A 22,074-nucleotide genomic window follows, 5' to 3' on the forward strand; every position below is an offset into this window, starting at 1 on the left:
TTCTGTTCATTTTTTTTTAAACTAAGTATTCTGATTTTCCATTCATGCCACGAACATAATTCCTTTCATGAGATGTTCTTCACATCAACCAGAAACGAATATTTTATTATGAAGGAGCTGCTACGCAGGGGTGATTTACTTATACTATACTTCTTTCTATATCTGGTAACCTGCTAAAACGATGAACTATTAAAGAAAAGAAATACTAACATAAGTTTAACGCACAAAATCTAAATTGGAGTTATTGTAAAACATTGGTATTAAGTGAAAACTGAAAAGGTTTCGCTAAAGTATGATAAATATTTTTTTTCCATTCTGGGAAGGTAGTAGGATTAAACGTAGACGTAGGAAAAGAAAAATCTAAAGAAGGGAGGAAATTTTCCTGGTTTTCTCCCTTACAAATAAATTTCTGACTTTCAATACATTTATATGAAGAGGAAATTCAATATTGAAAGTAAAATTTAAACATTTGAAATGCTAGTAATAAAAGTATATTAGTGAAATAGCTACTTTGATATATCGAAGAGTTTTGAGATTTTAAAGACTTGTTATATTATTATACGATAATAATATAAAATGGCCACTGCAAAGAGGCTTCATCGTGAACAAATGCCATGACTTATTTTATAGCCATTTATCGCGGGATATATCCTAGCAGACGTTGTAATATACGAAGTGTTACCCAAAATTTCCGAGAAAATTTATCTTAAACCTTAATTTTCACCGTCGCTTTCAAAGTAGTCACATTACGCTTGTGTGGAATGACTCCATCGATTTTCCTATTGTTGGAAGCATTGCTGATAGTCCAGGGCGCAAAATTTCCGGTCGCCAGGTCGCCATTGGCGACTAAAATTTTAGAGCTGGCGACCAGTATTTAGTAGGAATGGTTTCTGCCTAAATTCACAGGGCTGCTCAGTTTCTGTTTCCCAGGAAAGTAATTGTCACTGGGAGAGAGAAAACACGGAATGTGAAGTCTTCAAAACTTTTGTTTTCTTATTTAATGATGAATCAGACACTGAAAAAGATTTGCAGTGAAATCTTTATTACGAGATTCCCAAATTTGCTTCCAATTGTCACATTTTGTGCAGTTTTACCTGTGAGTGCTGCTTCAGCAGTCTCAATAGAGTTAAGACTGCCTTCAGGAATTCACTGAAGACTGACACATTGGACGATTTGCTGACCATTTCCACCAATGTCCCTTCTCTTACTTTGATCCGAAAACTGCAATCGGCATCTGGTACTTAAAACATAAGATATTTTTTTAACATGTATATGAATTGTGTAATTCACAATGGATTATCCTGAATCTAACTGTCTGGCTTTGAAATTTTATGCCCTGATGGAATTCCTTTCTATGTCAAACCAAAGGCCGTGCTGGGGAAGAGGGGAAAGTCTCATAATTTGTACGTAGGAGATATAGGCGACCATCATTTTTGGATTGGCGAGTGCGTCTGACTTTGAAAGTTTGCGCCCTGTGATAGTCTGTGTGTTCAAGAGCTGTTGTGATTCTGCTTGGAACTTTTTCGTTGTAGTTAAAATACCACAATTTCAACTGGAAGTGATTTTAGGGAAAAGGTAGAAACAGTAAGAGGCTAAGTCAGGCGAGTATGGTTGGTTGGGAACATTGGTCATGTTTTTGGATGAAAGTCCATCAGAACGAGGGCCAAACTTCGCTGCAATTTGTCTCATTTTCAGATCACCCGGTAGAATGTATTCACATATCCGTATGACAGTCCAACTATGTTACAAACACCATGGATAATCTATCTTCTGTCCTCAAGGATCACTTCACGCCCGGAGTTAAGCATGATGACAGTTATTCTGAATCTTTACCTTCCTCCACAGACTCCCAGCTATATCTGGAACGCTTAAGATGTTCATATATTCTTGGTTAGCTTGAAGTTTACTCACTTAAAGCATCTTTCAGCATTCAGCAGGTTTTAGCTGCAGTTCGTTCTGCTTGAAACCAAACTTAGTGCTGATCCTTTGCTCGAGCCATTTCGAAATTTGCAGACACAGTGTGCGAACTTTGCAGATTACAGTGTGACAAAACTAACAAAAACTAAAAAAAATGTATGGACTCACAACTACGCCACTTAGAAGACTGTCAGTTGAAATATTTACTGCTTCTAGTTTGGGTGGAATATTCTCGGAAGTTTTAGATAACATGTCTGGTCTTAATCTAGTTTTAATTTAAATGTTCATAATTTCAAATTTAGTACAGAATCTAAAAAAAAAAAAAAAATCTTACCTTATGCTCTTCCCCGTCTGTTTGTCCTAAAGACGATTCAATGTAAGTTTTCTCGTCCGCTGAGATGAAAGGATGCTGGTCTGGATGTTCGAACACCAAAAAAATCCACAGAACACACCAAATCATTGAGAGACCACCCATCACATAAAAGACTGACTCCCAACCCAGGGTCCCAGCAAGAGCTCCAGCCATGGGCATTGAAATTACAGTACCAAGCGCCGTGCCTATTCAAACAAAAACAAGAATTCAATTCTATAACAGCAAGCCATTTAGTTTATAAAATCGTGTTTTAGTAGTTTATTTTATTTTTGTTAGATTTGTGAGGAAGGTGTAGTAGATGACGCTAGGTGTAGTAGATAGTAAACGCAAAGATAACAGATAGGGTACTATCAATGATGTATCACTGATATGCCTGCCCCCACACGTTTGCCTGGAATCATCGCGAAAATGTAGGCAGTGTTGGGTAAGTTACTTGTAAAAATGTAACGCGTTACAAGTTACTTTACTTTATCTTAAAATGTAACGCATTAATAACGCGTTACTTTTAGGTCCGAAAACTTTGAATATGTGAAAAAATCTTATTACTTCAATTTTCCGTACTACTATTAGTACCGTTATTATTATTATTATTATCATTATTATTATTATTATTATTATTATTATTATTATTATTATTATTATTATTATTATTATTATTATTATTATTATTATTATTATTATTCCACGTTCTGAATCGCTTTATGTAAATGTAAGGACATTTTTTTACTTGACGGCTATATGAACATTTTCATATAATGTAACATTGACTAAAATACCATACTGTGTTACTCACAGGGATTGGCACGAACGAGTTTTCTTTGAAACTCGATTCAAACAGACATCTTTGAGTTCGACTTGAGAACTCGGCTTGAAAAATTTCCTCCAACTCAACTCGAATTCGGGTCGAGTTTCAAGTCGAGTCGAGCCAAATCCGATGTGTAGTTTCGAGTACTCTTTTCGAGTATCTTACATAAACAATATAATTATTACCAATGATGCCACTACTACTTCAACTTCTTCTTCTTCTTCTTCTTCTTCTTCTTATTATTATTATTATTATTATTATTATTATTATTATTATTATTATTATTATTATTATTATTATTATTATTATTATTATTATTATTATTATTATTATTATTATTATTATTATTATTAATTATAACAACACTGTGTATCTGTGTATAAACATGAAAGATAGGCGGTTTGTGTTTGAATACTAAAAAAGTAGTTGATTGCCAACCTCGGTAGTCGTGAGGTCTAGGAGTCAAGGACATTGTTCACGAGCTTCTGAATTTGGGTTGAGGATCTAGGTTGAGTATTCGGGCTCGAGCCAAACATTGCTAAAAGTTATAGGGCACTGGCCAAATATCTTCAAAACTGCTCGGCCCGGGTTTAAAATTGTCAACGACTCAAGCAGTTCGGCTCACAGCTCATTCACATCGACCCGAACCGAGAAGTGAGCCGAGCCAACAGCTCACCCAACCGAGTCGGCTAAAGCCCTCGGCTCAGTTGAGCCGAACCGAGCAGATGGCTTATCCCAACCAAGCCAGCTTGAGTCGATGGTTCACGTCAAGCGAGCCAGCTTGAGCCATCAGTTCAGTTGAGTCGAGCCGAGCTGAGCTGGTTATAAAGAAAATCTCTAGTGGTCTCGCTATCGAGACGAAACGAGATGCGAGCAGTGTTCCTTCTCGTAAGCAACACTAAAAGTATTCCATATTAGTGCTTAGCTTACATTTCTCATGGCTTTCGCTTTCCAGTGTAATTAGGCCATGATTTCAAAACGAGTTAAAACGAGCGAGCCATTTATCAAACTCGACTCGACTCGAAACTCGACGCCAGAAACAGTGAATCGACTCGGAACTCGACTCGAGAATATTACCTTTGAGTTGACTCGAAACTCAATTTGAATTCGAGTCGAGTTTTAGCTTGACTCCTACCCATCCCTATGCGTTAGAAAAAATGGTTACTTAGTATTGTTCTGCTAAACTAATTATATAATAATAACAATGTTGTTATGTAAAATTAAAAATACAGAATATAGAGAAATATTACACCATAACTAATGCAATGAGAACACATGAATTGGGGGTGAATCAAAACTTGCCAGTAACTCTAAAATCCATACATGCTTTTCAAAGCTAGTTGTTCCGAACTCTATAATCAACGGGGCTTTAGGATACGTAAACTGATCTAAAAGAACTCTTAATATTACATACCATCAACATTACATCAATAAAGTAGGCCTGCTCATCAGAACACAGTTAATTCATATTAGCCCCTTACTGTATACAGTTAATTATGGCACCCTAGTTGTTGATAAATATTTCCCACCGGGGCACCACTTTACTTTTAAATTCTGTCCACCATCATCTTCAGCTTTTAAGAAAAAATATTCTTTCAAATGTTCGAACGATAAAATATTTTCGTTCTCCATCTTTATAAAAACAACACCAATCAAAGTAAAATTGACTACCGGTAGCATGGCACTCGTAGTTCACTCACTGAATGTATTCACTCACTGTCAAAATCTACGACAAAATCTTCCAGATTCTTGCAATCAGTATACGTGATTTCCCTGAGGCTATCCTCATCTTCCAAAAACAACAAGTGGCACTATGACCTTATCTGTTTCTTTGTGTGTCGGTGACTTGGCTATCGGTCACTGACATACGTAGTTCATGCTCCATTGTTCTATTCTGAGAAATTCATTTACAGGAAAGAAACATTTGTTTCCGAAAATATATACATATATTGTAGTTACTCATCCGAAATGTAACGCGAAAAAAATCCGCAAACTAGATGCGTTACTTAAAAATTTATAACGCGTTACCGTTACAGTTACTTTGGAAAAAAGGTAACGCGTTACTAGGAAACGTTACTTAAAAAGTAATGCGTTACTTGTGTTACGTTACTTCCCAAGACTGCATGTAGGTTTATATAACTCAAGCGTGAAGCACGCTGCATCAGTAAACAATACTGACTGACGACGAAAAAGTGAGTTGCATTTGACAGAGCTCTAGGTACTTTTGTGCAAATTGCAGGGGTGCCCACAAGGGGGGGGCTATGACGCAAACTGCGTCATTGAAATATTTGGGGGGGTTAAAAATCTATATAAATATGTTTGAGAGGGTGTAAAAATTAATCGAAAAGATTTTTTTTCATGGAAGAACATCTACGGATAGGCAATTGAGGGGGGGGGGTGCGTCATGGACATGAGGGGGGTGGGCACCACTGCAAATTGTATGCGTAGTGCAAATTTAAATTGGCAGGAGTAGGGCTTTGTACACGCTGTATGTGAATAGATGGAACTGTTGTTTGTGAAAGACACGAAATATATTTACATGACTTATTCCTAGCATATAGACAACTGTACGGAAAGAAATTGAGGGATTTTATTCCACTTAATGTCAATACCTGTTCTTGGAACTGCGGCGTTCTCGCTGTGCGTCCTCGATCGTGTCCAGATAATGGCCAAAGCAATCCTACATCACGCAGACGTTAATACACAGCAGCAAGTATGCAAAGATGGGGTACATAATTATTTGAAAACCGTCACTGATACAGAGATGTGTTGTTCGTCCATTGTAGTTCGCTGTCCCACACAAACGCACCATGTCTGCCAGGTCTCTCGAAGTGTATCTCTACATGATACGCAACACACTACTGCACTGAAACCACGAACACAAGTAACTGCGAACAGAAGCACTCAGTACAGTTAATGAATGCGTACGCTCTTAGTGATAGAACAATGCACAATTACACTCTGGAGCCAAAAGGTATTACAACTACGTGCTTGGTTGTTTTCTTGTGCAAGCTGTAGAGAAATGTAATTAATATTACTGGCTAAGGCAATACATGTAGGGATAGTTGTGTGTCATTTGTACGTATTCGAGTTAATAGAAGTACAGTAGCCGAAGCTAATTACGTTATATAACTTCCCATTATGTACTTATGTATTGTACAATACTTGATAAATCGTCCACCACATGTGTATCCTCACAACGTTGAATGGTTTTGATTCCATTTTAACCTTCCCTCATTTGACGATTTAATTGTTCGCGTTCTTACTTTTTTTTTTTTTTTTTTTTTTTTTTTTTTTTTTTTGTGCAGCCATATCTCAACTGTTAAATTCCTACACTGTCTTGCATCTTTTGACGATATATTGACATGTCAAAGACGGCTTCATGTTGCCTGCAATATAGTTGTGATAGCTTCGTTTCGACTTATCTTTACTCTATAAAATAACGAGGACTACTGATTAATAGTTCAACTGGTTTCTACGTTTTAAACATCTCTTTCTGAGGTTTTTACACGAATCTACGTCTAAACTAAATGGACTTAGACCCATATTAATGGATACTTTTGTTTTGTTTTGGTGGCAGGCACCAATCACCTCTTGACGTTTGTCTAATTTTGTACCACCCTACATATTCGTATAGGAAAAAAATGATCCCTATGATACCAGAACAAGACAAAAATCCCAAATATATTATATATCCAATTCTACTAATTTCGAAGTTTAAAGTTATTCTGGACTTTATTCATGACAAACCAGGGGTCCCCACACGTAGGATTTAGGGCACAGGTTGAGCCCATAAAATATTTGGAATATTTTCTGGGACATGATTTTTCATTAAAAATAGTACAATCAAACTGGAAAATGGTAAATTTGAAGGCAGAAAAGTTACATTTAAGGAATAGAATGGTAAATTTTTGTGGGGAATGGCAAATTTAGGAGGAAAATGGTAAATTTGTGAGTGCTGTGTCCAAGCCCTTGGGGAGATGAGTACTCTGTGACAATTAATACACTTTCTTTATCATATAATCAGTAAATATTGTCAGATCTAGCTACTAGGGGAATACTATATGATACCACCTTATTTAAGTAACAATGTAAGCATAGAATTAATATAAATCTATTCTTACCAGCGTACACAATGGAAGAAATTTTACTACGTTCTTTCGGTGGCGCCCAATTTGATATCATCACGTGCATAGCGGGAAATGTAACTCCCTGAAATTTAACAAAATATGTTGTGTTATGTAAAATATGTTAAAAAATAATTTGAATAAAGTAACTTTAAAAACAGTCATTATGAAACAGGTAAGATATACTAAAAAGTCCTAAATAGAAATACATTTTGTTTCTGACGGTTGGAAAAGGGAACTTATTGAATTAAAAACAAAAATATAGGTCTATATGTAAAATTTCTAACTTCATCCATCTTGACCTTATTAAGAGTCTTCATCCCGGCGAAATTAAAATACCGCTAATTTTACAGTAATTCTGTGATATCTTCAAATAGATAAAAGATAATCGAAATGTGGAACAAGAGCGCCCTAGACAATATTATTTTACATGAGAAACCGTTATCACGACTCACGTATCTGCTTTCGATTTCGAGCCATTTTGAAAAATCGGCATTTATTTTCGCGTTTCTAAACAGCTGAAAACGGAAAGCCACTAGGTGACTTGTGATAACGGTACCTCACGCAAAATAATATTGTCTAGGGCGCTCTTGTTCCATATTTCAATTATCTTTTATCTATTTGAAGATATCACATAATTACTGTAAAATTAGCGGTATTTTAATTTCGCCGGGATGAAGACTTAAGAATAGGAGGTGTGAACTCATACAGAAAAGGAGAATGTAGAATTCTAGAAGTGGTTAAGAATTTGAGAAATAGGAAGGAAGACATACATAAAGATGATGAAGGAGTAGTGTATGAAGTGAAGTGTAAAACTTGTAACATGATGTACACTCATGTCCAAAACTATTGTGGCATATCTATAAATATGTTGTTGTAGGAATGTAATTTGATAACGAATTCACCCGGTATTTCTTATAATGTTAGTATGTGTATAATCGACAAAGACATGTATGTGGTAAATTTCATGTCAAAACAGCAGTAAATAAGAACAATAAAACGAAAATAAAACTTTCTTGTCCATTTAACAACATTTTGTTTTACTCATTCTAATTTTTGTATTTATAATTCTTTTCCTATGAAATTTACCACAGTATACATTTCCCGATTATACACATAGCATCAGTATTAAAAGTACCCTGCAAAATCATTATCAACTTATATTTTTACAAGAAGACAGTTATGGATATGCGACAATCATTTTGGACATGAGTGTACATTGGAGAAACAGGTAAAAAGCTTAAAGAAAGAGTAAAACAACATGGGGACGATGTGAGACTTAAAAGAGAGAATAACGCTATATATAAACATGTAAAAAAAAAGAAAAAAAAAAAGAAACAGGGCATGATATAGATTGGGAAGGCGTCCAAGGTCTAGAAAAAGAGAATAGAACAGTAATAAGAAAATGGAAAAAAGAACGAAATATTAAGAGAGAAAGAAGCGTAAAATTAATGAACTGGACAAATGGACTTCAAATACATGAACAATGGGATAGACTGTTAGAAAGAATAGAAAGTTAAAAATCACGGATATGAAAAATTATTAAGAGAAACAATAGAAAGAAAATTAAATGATAGATGACTGAATTGAAAGGAAACTTCTAAACTAACTTATGTTTGGAATAATTTATTAAAATAATAATAATAATAATAATAATAATAATAATAATAATAATAATAATAATAATAATAATAATAATAATAATAATAATAATAATAATAAAAGAGAAAAGTGAAAATAATAATAATTATAAAAACAATTATACTAAATATTTAAAATGAAACAGTAAATTATAACAATGCCTGATTGTTACGTATTAAAAATTAAAAATTATAAAATAAAACAATTAAAATTATACAACAATATTAATTTAATGTTATGAAGACAGTTTTGCTAGTTAACGTCTGATGAAGATAATGTTAAGTTATTGAAACTGTTACAACTTATTTTAATTTTAATAAAATAAGTATATCTCTGGTCAGAAGAGTATTAATTAAATAAAATTTGAATGTTTGTTTTCGTTTTTAGTTTATTTTAAGTTTCCTTTTTCAACTATCAAAAACAGGGCGCATTTCCAATTAGAATTTTTGACTATACCTCTTCATAAGTCTTGCATGCCGTATGCCTTAATGCTTGACTAACATGATAAGTATCTAGCAACAGTTCAATTTAAAATTGGAATCTATGCTACTCTCATAGAAAATAATCACATTTTAATATTAAACAAGAAAGTAGTTTCCTGTATGAATGATTTTTCTTTTATGGTACAGTGTATGGAGTAAAGGATTTGTTAAAAGGGGCAGGGAGGAGGTGCTTAAGAAGGAAACGAAAAAGACATGAAAAATACACCCGACATAGGGTTACAATATGTCTCTATTTACGTGGACATGTCTGCATTTTGAGAGTAAATACACTCTCATACATTTATCGAAATTCCTGAAATGTCCGCATTTTGTAAGCTCAAGTGTACTGCCAATTTAACTTCAGACATATTATAGGTACGAAAAGCAGTCAAAAAGTTCGCGGAATGTTGTTCTAATTTTGGCATTTGTAATGAAATCACAGTGAATCTTGTACAGCACGAAATGAGCGATGTAAATTATTCATTTTTGGTCATTTTAATCGCGCATAACAAAGTTACATATGAATTTATAAATGCTCTTAGCTATTGGTCAAGAAAAAGTAAGCAAATCAAGGATGTTATAAAAAGAGGATCTGCCCATATGTATCTTCACCCCTATTAAATCGATGAAGCCAAAAAACAAATGAAGATCGGCACGTCTGATTGGCTACTCTCGTTTCTGCCATCGTCTGATTGGCTACTTTCGTTTCCGCCATGATTGTTGGCTCAAAACATTGCGATCCTATTGGGCGGAATGGGCAGAGTAGGGGTGGCGAAACTGTGACGTATGGCTTCAAGATTTTGTTGTAAGGGCAGATCCTATATTTTATAAGATCCTTGAAACAAATAGCTTGTTCCATCATACTTCGCGAAGGTCTGACATGTCATATTCATCCTCTACATTTGTATCGATTATCATCTTGTTTTAATTTTTGTTAATTTCATTTTCCAGTGTTTTCTTTGTTAGCGCATGGTCCTCATTCCCTAGTGGCTTGCGTCTACACAACTCTAAGTTGCATTTAATTTGTATTAATTTTCATAGTAATTATAATGCGTTGCGATACACAAATTTTACGGACACCGATATGGGATGTGCCCTATATCACAATCATCTTGTTCAGGCAATTCGGAGTGATATGTCGGTGCAATTTTTTTCTTTGTTTAAAGAATTAAGTGAATAGCTATTTTTGGAGGCACATTTCAATCCATATTTCCACAAACTTTGCGTTCAGCAAACTAACGCAAAAATTCAAGAACATATTATAATTGCTATGCCGATTAACGCAAACTAAAACGCAAATTTTGCATTACGTCGACACAAACGGCTAGGAAAAGTGAATGGGCCGAATTATTAAGTAAATAAACTTTAGAGAGCTACGGGCACAAGCGTGAGTGCATTTAAACACATTCAGAAAAGTTGTGTGTTGTGTTCGTGTCAGACAATATATACATAGTTATTGTCGGTAGATTTATTGAATTAATAAATCTCTTGTTTATTACAGATATCATATTTATGTGTGTATGGGGGGGAGGTAAGGTATTAGTGTCTCATTTTGAATTATTGCATCTTCAGACTCTACGTCCTGTCGGTCTAAGTTTATAACCCCCCCCCCCCAATATAAATTATCTAATTCGCACACTGGATAACATCATATTTGGAGACGGTTTTCGCTCTTTTATTTTGTTGTAATAACAGAGTTGCCGTATGTCAGGGGACTTTTGAGATACCCTGTATAATTGTATTTTGTTTTTATAAAATAAATGTGTAAAGTAACTCATAGACCTTATGGAAATGGCAATAGATAATTGTATCATACTAACCGCGCCCAATCCTTGTACCACTCGCACCACAAGGAGCATGTAGTATGCAAAATTAGAGGCAGGTGGCGTTACAATGCAACAAAGAGCATTAAGGAACACTGCTATCCACATCACCCATTTCCCACTGAACACTTCTGACAATCGTCCTCCTGGTAGTTGTGTTACAAGGTACCCCCAGAAGTAAGAGGCTAAAATACGCCCTTGAATGTCTTCTTCCCAGATGAATGGTCCATCCTGAAACAAAGGAAGCAGAACATAAGGCTTACACAGACAGAGATACTCATAATTCTATTCTAATGTTTTAATTTATTAAATTACAAGCAATATCTTATTACAGTACTTACGCATATAAAAAGAAAATGACATAGACTTGCATAGTCAATTTACTTTTATGGCAAACTGTATTTAAGAGAACAAATGTAATCACTGAAACATATCGAACTGCGCTACAGGAATTAAGAAATTATTATACATTTTTGCAATATGTAGGTCACTGATTAGCGAACAAATAAAAATGTTAACAAACCAACAAAACAAAAAAAGAAAGAAAGAAAAGAAAAAAGAAAAAGAAAATGAAAGTCAAACTACAGAAAATATAATAATTGATGTTTTGATCAGTAAGGTTGCTTACAAGACAATAGTTGACTCTCTCTCGACATGTAAACATATCCTGCAAATGACGTCACGTTTAAAATCTCGTCCCGAAAGTTCTGTCTTGTCTCGCCTCGTTAAAAAAAAAAAAAAAAAAAAAACATTGACAGGCGCAGAGGGGCACACAGGCAGGTTTTTAAGGCACAGATAGGGCCCATGAGAGTATTTAAGAAGGGACATGATTTTTCACTGAAGATGATGCAATAAAACTATAGAGAATGGTAAATTTTGAAGGTAAGAATGGTAAAATTAGGGGGAAACGGTAAATTTGGGGAAGAATAGTAAATTTGGGCGAAAAGAGATAAATTTGGGGGAGAATAAGAAATTTGGAGGTAAGAATGGTAAATTTGGACGGAGATAAGTAAATTTCGGGAAGTGGTAAATATAGGGGAGAATGGTAAATTTGGGGAGAAAACTGCATTTGGAGTTCAGAATAGTATATTTGAGAGAAGAGAGGAAAATTTGGGAGAGAATGGTAAATTTGGGCGAAAAGAGATAAATTTGGGGGAGAATACGAAATTTGGAGGTAAGAATGGTAAATTTGGGCGGAGATAAGTAAATTTCGGGAAGTGGTAAATATAGAGAAGAATGGTAAATTTGGGGAGAAAACTGCATTTGGAGTTCAGAATAGTATATTTGAGAGAAGAGAGGAAAATTTGGGAGAGAATGTAAATTTGGGCGAAAAGAGATACATTTGGGGGAGAATGAGAAATTTGGAGGTAAGAATGGTAAATTTGGGCGGAGATAAGTAACTTTCGGGAAGTAGTAAATATAGGGGAAAATGGTAAATTTGGGGAGAAAGCTGCATTTGGAGTTCAGAACAGTATATTTGAGAGAAGAGAGGAAAATTTGGGAGAGAATGGTAAATTTGGGAGGAAAACTACATTCGGAATTCAGAACAGTATATTTGGAAGGAAAAAGGTAAATTTGGCGAGTGAATGGTAAATTTAGAGGGAAGAACGGTAAGATTGGAAGAGAATGGCAACATTGGAGGGAAGAATGGTAAGTTTGGGAAAGGATGGTAAATTTGGTGGTAAAGCTACATTTGGAGTTCCAAATTGTATATTTGGGAGGAGAATAATAAATTTTGGGGGAGGAATGGTAAGTTTGGGAGAGAATGGTAACTTTAGGGGTTATATCCAAACCCTTTGGGGAGCATGGACATTCTGCATAGCTCTTGAAGAAAATCGAATTGCTAAAAGTTACTATTTTATTGCTACTAGTTAAGGGAAGAAAAGTTACCTGGTATTCTAATTCTTGTATACAAAAATTATACCATTAGGTAAGTTTTCTCTCTTGAGCTTCTAGGGATAAAATTGTAATTTTAAGGGACCTTACGGTGGGCTCACGATCCACCACTGCGTCATACAGTTTTGTTAATCTATCACCTCAGACCCCAGACTGATTCAGCTAGTTCTTTTATTTCCTATTTTAATGCACGATATTGTCTACTTACATTTTTCGGTCCGTCTGAGTCGTCAGCCCCTTCACACTGATCTGTGTAATTTTGGGATAGTCCATCATGGTTAACGATGCTGTTACCCTCCAAAGCCAAAGCGGTATGGTTCACCATCGCCACAATGGCGACGCTCAAATTCACCTTCAACCCATAAATAATGGCGAATCCAATTGATCCTAGAATTGCAAAGATGTAGCGAACGGGGACTGGAAAAGAAGAAAAGCAAAATAAAAAATTCTGAAACAATTTAATTACTCATTCAATATTCATTGCACAAAGTGGGAAATTTCGGTAGGAACAATTAAAATGGCCGACCACATAATTTCCAATCTTGTCGAAAGACATGGACACTGATTTATTCACACATAACACACTCGATGATATTCTGAAGCATCTCTGGCCATTATAATTGGAAACAGGTTTCTGAGAGGTAACTTGTATGTTCGTGAACTTTACATCCTCTAAATTTCTATACAACCTCGCAACTATTAAACGCTGGATAAACTACTGCGAGTATACTATTTAGCAGTACTCTCGAGAGCAGTGATTTCGCGGTCACTTAAGTCACTTTAGTGACTCAGACTGATCTGATGTCCCGCACAAATCCGAAGGACCGGAAGCAGCCAAAATATCACGAAGTTTGGCTTGATGGACCTCTACAGTATTACTGCGGATTTTTATATGCATTAATGTTGTCTACTACTCAATCTCAAATATTCACGTTTGATTCCCGGTGTCACATTTCTTAATCATGGTACAATGTTTCGACTATTTCAAATATAAATTCATGTTATTCGTCTTCCTCTGCTGAAAAGTAATGCAGTAGTTTTGAACACAAATTACTTCACACACCCCCCCCCCAAAAAAAAATCAGTGGTATCTCTTCTATTCTGTGCTACAATTTCTTTATTTTACGATAATAAATATATCTACACTGAATTGCATTAGGAACACTGATCTAATACCGTATTGGTCCACATTTCTGGGCAATCACAGCGTTCAAATGGCCAGGAACAGAGTCTATACGATGCTAAACATCCTGCAAGTTCAGCTCAAGCTATACTTGCTGTAGCAGTTCCTCCAATTGGTGCACATTTTTAGGAGATGAGGCAGCACGTTGCATAGTACGTTCCAGCATGTTCCATATATTCAATGTTATTCAATGGGTTATAGTCTGGTGAATTTGGAGGCCAGGGAAGTATGATAACTCATTGTCATGTTTCTCCAATCATTCGATAGCGATAACAGCCCGACAGCGATGAAACGTTGCGTTATCCTGCTTGAATATGACACTGTTATCAGTGAAGATATGGGTCCAGATGGCATTTAGAGTTTGGTGAATGATAAGTAATGACACTAAGGAACGCCAGGAGATTGCTCCTCACACAGTGATACGACAACACCGGCCTATTGGATTCTTATGGTGCAACCCAGAGTCAAGGACTCATGCTGTTTACGCCAGTTTCGAACTCGTTTATCGACACCCTTCAGTAAAAAGCGAGATTCACCACTCCAGACAACGTTCGTCCATTGATCCGTATCGCAATGACGCCTTGCCTTTAACCATGCTAGTCATAATTGTCGATGCCGCTTTGTTGCCATAGGTACTCTTGTTGGTCTATGGCTATGTAGAACTTGTGCCGATGCAAGCATGATAATTGTTGAAATTGGTCGTATTAGTCCACTATTGTACTGGTTGGTCAATCGTTCCACTGTCACACGCCTATGCTGAGGTACCATACGTACTGCTCGTCGATCACTTCTTGCACTCTCCGTACACGGCTGGCCCGAATATGATCGTCTGGCGGATGTCTGACTGTCATTCAACCACTGTTGGTACACCTTTGACACAGTAGTCTTTGAACATCCCACAATTGCGGCTGTTACAGATATACTGGCACCAGCCCTTCGTTTCCGCACAATTTGCTCTCAGTCAAAATCACTCACATTACCTTGTTTGCCCATGACGTACGTTTACTGCGTTCGACCGTGGTCGGTAGTGGTGTGTTATTGGCATTTCCAGAGATAGCCCATTTCATGCTAGGTGTTCCTAATGATCATTAAGTGTATATTCTCCTTCTTAATGCATTTTATAAAATCTTGATTCTAAATTTTTCTATAGTAATTATTTTGATTTTTTTAAAAAAAATTTATTGAATATTTTTAATTTCATTATGGAAAGCTCTAGTTTTTTGCTGTATTACAAGAAGAAAAGTTTTCAAACTTATTGATATGAAGTCAACAGAACGCCCGTTAGCCTGCAACCAGCCAAACTTCGGTGTGTGCTTATGTTGTATAAGCATCAGGCACTCCTTCTAGAATGAAAATGAAAAATGAAATGAAATTTTTGAGTTTTACGTCCCACGCTATGCCGGTTAGGCTAAAGGATACGGTGATAGTGAGTAATGAACGAAATGGTGGAATGAAGAAAGTGGGAGGAAACGGGAGAACCCCGAGAAAACCCACGCACCCGGTGTTTGTCCATCACAAAGATCACTTGGCGGGGGCTGGGATCGAACCCGGGACCCCAAGCACCAGAGTTGAATGCTCTACCACTGAGCCACCGCGGCCCCACCTCCTTCTAGAATGAGTAAATTGTTTTAATTCTACAGTAACATAATATAAGATACAGAGAACAAATCTTATGAAAATATTGTATTGTCATTCGGATTTACGTATCTGTACAGTATTTCGTAACTCTGGTTACTTGTGGAACTGTGTGAAATTTAAGTGCTAAGATCTGACCTAACAAACGGAAAACCAACCTAATTAAAAGTGTTGTATATTAAACTCTGGTAAAGACAATAGAGAGGATCACACGAAATATTTCCGTGTATGGAATATGGATAGATACTTGTATTAAGGTCATCGTTACCCAAAAGATGTTAACGGATAACTCCATCAACGAACAAGGCTGAGATAATCGCTCTAGCTATTTGTTGCAGGAAAAAAAGTAATCAAAATATTCGCACCCATTTAAGAATTATCCTGCCGAAAACGGACGGACGGACACCGAATAATAACAAGAGAGTTTCCTTTTATAATTTGAAACCACCGTAGACTTTCCCAACACGTCGCTTCAATGCCAAAACCGCGACTGTGCAAATTTTGCTATTTTCACCTAAGTGCAGTTTTATGTTATTTGGTGCACACAGATTATAATACCAAAGTCCCATTTATGAAATATGAATACATTAGAAGTTATCGTCAATTCCTAAAACATGTACCTAAGTCTATATACTGATTTTTCGGAGTAAGTTGAATATTAAAATTCTTATAGCTCAAAGTCAAATTTAGCACATTCGCGTTTTTGGCATTGGATCGACGACTATGCGAATTCAATATTTAAAACTTGACATAGTGTATCTGTAACTAATGGTTGCAATATAGGAATAAGACAGTGGCATAGTAGCTGCCCCCGCAACCCCGGCAGTGCGGGGGGGGCGAGGTATAGGGGGACCCAAAGTCTTGCGATGAATAAAGATTTAAAGAAATAGAACTCCAACCTTACTTCTATCGGCTTTACAACTAGGGCCCCTTCTCTATACCTTGCGGGGGGCCCGCAAAAGTGTGCTACGCCACTGGAATAAGGTCAAAGAAAGAACGTGTTCCTCGGACACTAAATCCATATCAAAAAGCCTTTAGTAGCTATCTTTTGTTTGTTCTACACAAACTAACATTAAAACCAAAGCAGTAATTGATGTCTATCACTTCCGGTTCCAATAAAACGATAAAACAGAGATGAAACATATTAATCATACTAAATCAATATATAAAGAAACTACTCGTTCACTAACTATATCCGTTTTATCCACTATACGATCAGTGTTGCAACCGGAAATCTTATTCAGGGGTGCCCACAAGGGGGGGCTATGACGCAAACTGCGTCATTGAAATATTTGGGGGGGGTTAAAATCTATATAAATATGTTTGATGAGGGGGGGGTAAAATTAATCGAAAAGAAGATTTTTTCATGGAAGAACACCTACGGATAGACAATTGGGGGGGTGCGTCATAGACATAAGGGGGGGGGGGTGAGCACCACTGTCTTATTTCCCTACTTTCCGTTTAGACACATAGATGAAGGTTGAGACAAAACTCGTTCTCGGGGTGCTGAATCTTTTGGTTCTATGGAAATAACTATTGTAACCGAATGTTCCAGTAAATTCCAACCACTTCCGGTTTTGGTAGAGTATTGCGGGTGGTGATGGTACGTTCTCTTGAGACGCTGAATCGATTGGTGAAATTCTCTTGTCGATATCTATTATCGTCTTTGTTCTATGGCAATCAACGGTGAAACCGGAACCAGTTGATTTGCCACTTCCGATATAAATGGAAGGTTAACGGAGGATTCGGGACTTAATCTTGAGACGGTGAATCGATAACAAAAACAAAAACTTCTCGATATCTCTTAACGTTATTCCTCAATGGTTATCATATTGGAACAGCAAGTACTAGTGAATTTCAACCACTTCCGGTGTCGATAGTATTGCAGGTGGTGATATAGGCCTATGTTCTCTTGAGACGCTGAATCAATTGCAAAAAAAAAAAAAAAAACCGCTTGTCGCTATTTATTACTGTTTCTGTATTATATCGATGAACATTGAAGTCGGAAATGCTTTTCAGTTATACGTTTGCTGTACGTTAAGTCCAAAACCTACATGATTTACAAGTGTAACATACGATTTTACATACTCCACATACATTTTTTCTCAATGTATTCTTAGGACGGTGCATAGATTGCAAAAACAGCTTATACCATTCATTTGTAGACAGTTCCTATTATACATAGTGTTCTTCACGAGACGAGACGAAAAATAAGGTCTCCTGGTCTCCAGTGTAGTCTCCTTCCGATCCTGAAAGAATTGTTTCTTGTATTGTCTCGATCAGTGTTTCTTCCAGGCCTGTTTTTTTTGGGGGGAGCAATGCCCCCCCCGGAGTTCTGAGAGTGCCCCCCGAAGGAGACCAAAATAATACGTCTATAAAATAATAATAAATCGAATAGTATCAGCAGTGCCCCCCGGAATACCATGTGTGCCCCCCCGGAACATTGTTTCTGAAAGAAACACTGGTCTTGATTATCGGAAATCTTGTCTCGTCTCGTCTCGTGGGGGAACACTTCGTATAATACCAATTGTCTACAAATGAATGGTATAAGCTTTTTTTTCTGCAATTGATTTATGTGCAAAATGTATATACCCTGATCTTTTTTTTTTTTCTTAATTTCATTTAGAAACTCAGAATCTTTCCGCGTCACGAAAGATCCACGAAGGGTGTAAGATACCATTTATTATTGGAATGTATTGTATAATAATTTGCGTAACCTTAAACATTGATAAATGATCTTCATTATATTCGTACGTCATCAATTTATAGTTTTAATAATAAATCATGTAACAGTAAATTACTGTTTGAGTTGTAAGACTTGGGTGAACTACTTTTGCCCGCGAGACTCGAGACATTTCTCGCCTCAACTCGAAAAGGAGACGATATCTGCCAAGTTTCTCGTTTCGTCTCGTCTCGAGTTTGAAAATGTATTTTTTCGTCTCGTGTTCGAGACAAGACAGGAAATATCTCGTCTCTTGGGCAACATTAATAATACTCGTAAAGAGCATTTTAAGGGTCTTCACTATAGCGAAATTAAACTACCGCTAATTTTAGAGATTTTCTACAATATCTTCAAAACAAATAAAAAATATTCGAAAAGCAAAAACGTAGTGAACTAGACAATACGATTTTTGAATGTGATACCTTTACCACAATTCACCTATCTGGTTTTGGTATGCCGTTATTTACAGAACCCGCAAAAAAAAAAAAAAAAAAAAAAAAAGCTAAATCTATCTACAGTTGCAAATCGAAAGACGATAGATGAGTTGTGATAACGGTATAACATGCAAAATCGTACTATGTAGTTCACTACTTTTTGCTTTTCGAATATTTTCTATTTGTTTTGAAGATATTACAGAAAAACTCTAAATTTAGCGGTAGTTTAATTTTGCTGTTGTGAAGACCCTTAATTAGAATAAATCTAGTGCAGAAGAATCAAATAATGTTCCCAGGAATTACACGGGAAATTGATTCATGGTTTCCATATTGCATCTACAGTCCACTTTTTCTGTGTAACCCAACTATAATTTTGAGAAACACTTTTCTAATTTCTTCATTCCTTCAGAAAGAAACAGGAAATAAAGTAATCTGAATTACGGAAGCAGTTATACAACACTTCTCAGCAATGCATCTGTCTACTGATACTGACGGTGATTAGTTTTTGTTACCACGTTAAAAAAAAAAAAAAACTAACAGGAAACCACAGAAGGAAAATATAAAAAAAAAGTTGGTTAGATATGGCGTATAGTCAGTGTTGCAAATACAAAAGTGTACAATCTACCTCTACAAGTTAAAACTATAATTTACAAAGATGCTTCAGATACAGTGATATCTTGGAGTACGAAGTTAATCCTTTACAGAAAACTATTACAGTTCCAAGACATGATTTTCCCCTTAATAAAATCTGGATTACGTCCCTGGGTTCCATGAATGTTAATAATTTAGCACTAAATACACTGGATTTTAAGGTTAAATATTAACAAATAAAAACAATACCTGAATAAAAATGAACTTTTTTTGGACCGCGGTGAATACATTATACAAAAAATACACAAAACAGGGAGAAAGGCCTAAAATTGGCCACGGAAATCACACGAGATGCTTTCAGTTCAGCCAGGCGCGCACCTAGAAACTTTTGTTGGGAGGAGCCCAAACTTTAGGGAAGTCCAATAATACATGCCACTACGTAGTGGTGCCCACACCCCTCATGTCCATGACGCACCCCCCCCCTCTTAATTGTCTATCCATAGGTGTTCTTCCATGAAAAAAAATCTTTTCGATTAATTTTTACACCCTCTCAAACATATTTATATAGATTTTACCCCTACCCCCCAAATATTTCAATGACGCATTTTGCGTCATAGCCCCCCTTTGTGAGCACCCCTGCATTACGTCTATGTAATATTGAATGAATATTATTCTGCACCTGAAAAAACGGTAAGTAATTGTAAAATACTGTCACCAATCACCTGAGCGACCCCAAAAACGATGGATTAGACACTAATGTCAGTCATTTTGGGCATTTTTTTCTTTTTTCACGCCTTCACACCTTCCCTTATCCCGATGAGGGCTAAACTTAGACCGCATTGGGAGTGTCTATTCACTTCAAAGATTTCGAAAAATAAGAATTTGACAATAATATCAATCGTTTTCGATTATTTTTACATTTTACTCCTTCCAACCCCAGGCCTTATAAGGGTGTCTTATACTTACAATATTTTTTCCAGATTGTAAGTCATACGTCATAAGGTAGGTGCAGGTAAATACGCCATGTTAAGGGTGTTGGATTTTTTTTACGGCCTTAATTTTCTTAAAACACAAAGAACAAGACATGTGCGTAGCAGAATAGCCTTTTCCGCGTCTAGGAAAAAAAAAGTGGCAATGATGAGACTCACTTCTATTTTGTATCCAAGGTAAAAGAAAAAAGTGTTACAAAGTGGCGTATTTACCAACACGTGCAGGTAATTACGCCAGGTCTAGGATACTACTAGAAACCTGTAATATATCTTGCAACTGCTCACATCGTTTGTATTATACAAACTTAAATATTACCACACGACATGGCTGAAGCAAAAAATAGAACAGCCAAAGTGCAAGATGAAGATAAAAAGATAAAATGTAAAAATGATAATCTCCAAAGTTGAAATGAAGTTCCACACTGGAAAGCTTTCGTCCATAATAAGATAAACAAACAGTGCAACCGTACTGTGACTTAAAAAAAACTACACCCATATTACATGGAACATGTGGGACAAATGAAAACATTTTTGTCTTCTGCAGTCAGTCCTGCATATGTCAAGCCCTGGCGTATTTCGCTGCACCATGCTTGATATTGATTTAGTAGCCATGGAATCACAAATACTGGAATTACACTTACCAAAGTGTTCCTAGACGGACACGAAATGAGGCGTACATTGCTGTAAACAATCAGCAATGTTCTGAGTTAGCACGGTAGTAATAACGGATTCTCACCTCTACTAAAATAATAAAGTCCTTTCACGGAACCTTCCCGAAACAAACAACACTGGACGTTGTGGCGGTCTCAGTGCGGTCTCCCAGAGTATTCATCAAATCGGACTTGTCCAAGACCGTGGCACATATTGAAGGCGCATTTTAGCGGATTTCGTGGGAAACGTCCCAGCAATGAACACTTGGCGTATTTAGTTGCATTGGCGTATATACCTGCAGTTACCTTATATGCCAACTTATTTTTATAAACATCAGTTTATGTACCGAGTTTCATTTTCCTAACATGAGGAACTCGTGTGTGAACTCTTACTTTTCACATAAAGTTTAAACCACTTCTTCCCCTTTAAAGTTCCCTTCTCCCTCCAAAAAGGATAGAAACCAAAAAGTTCTACATACACTACTGTTCAGTGTTCGTAGTTTGAGGGAAATTTCGCTAATAAAGGGAAATTTTGTAGGTAAATTTAGCAAAAAAAAGGAAAAAGGGAATTTTTCGATAAAACGTGAAAATCCTGGGAAATTTTCCCTCTGACTGATTGACCAATTTAAATGCTTAAATTTTTCTTACATTTAGACAGAAGCAAAAAGCAAATGAATAAACCAAGTGTTTTGCACTTTCTTGAATATAGGTAAACTAGCATATATTACGCGCTTCGCTGGGTTGAAATTAAAATTTAAGTGTACAACTCCGTATCTCATGTGTTTATATCCGTGAAATATGCTGTT

General features: G+C 36.2%; 1 protein-coding gene across 2 annotated transcripts in view; it reads right to left on the reverse strand.

Annotated features, from left to right (window-relative positions):
- MFS3 (major facilitator superfamily transporter 3) overlaps positions 1-22,074 on the reverse strand; it is a 123,756-nt gene that overhangs the window by 16,133 nt on the left and 85,549 nt on the right. For both annotated transcript variants that reach the window (XM_081729401.1, XM_081729402.1), the window contains exons 2-5: positions 13,273-13,481; positions 11,166-11,399; positions 7,220-7,307; positions 2,252-2,475 (exon numbers count right to left, since the gene is read on the reverse strand). In XM_081729401.1, coding sequence (XP_081585527.1) covers positions 2,252-2,475; positions 7,220-7,307; positions 11,166-11,399; positions 13,273-13,481 — 755 coding nt within the window. The remainder of the gene's footprint in view (positions 1-2,251; positions 2,476-7,219; positions 7,308-11,165; positions 11,400-13,272; positions 13,482-22,074) is intronic.

The sequence above is a fragment of the Thermobia domestica genome, chromosome 10, assembly GCF_964235325.1.
Source record: "Thermobia domestica chromosome 10, izTheDome1.hap1.1, whole genome shotgun sequence".
Taxonomy (NCBI): Eukaryota; Metazoa; Arthropoda; class Insecta; order Zygentoma; family Lepismatidae; genus Thermobia; species Thermobia domestica.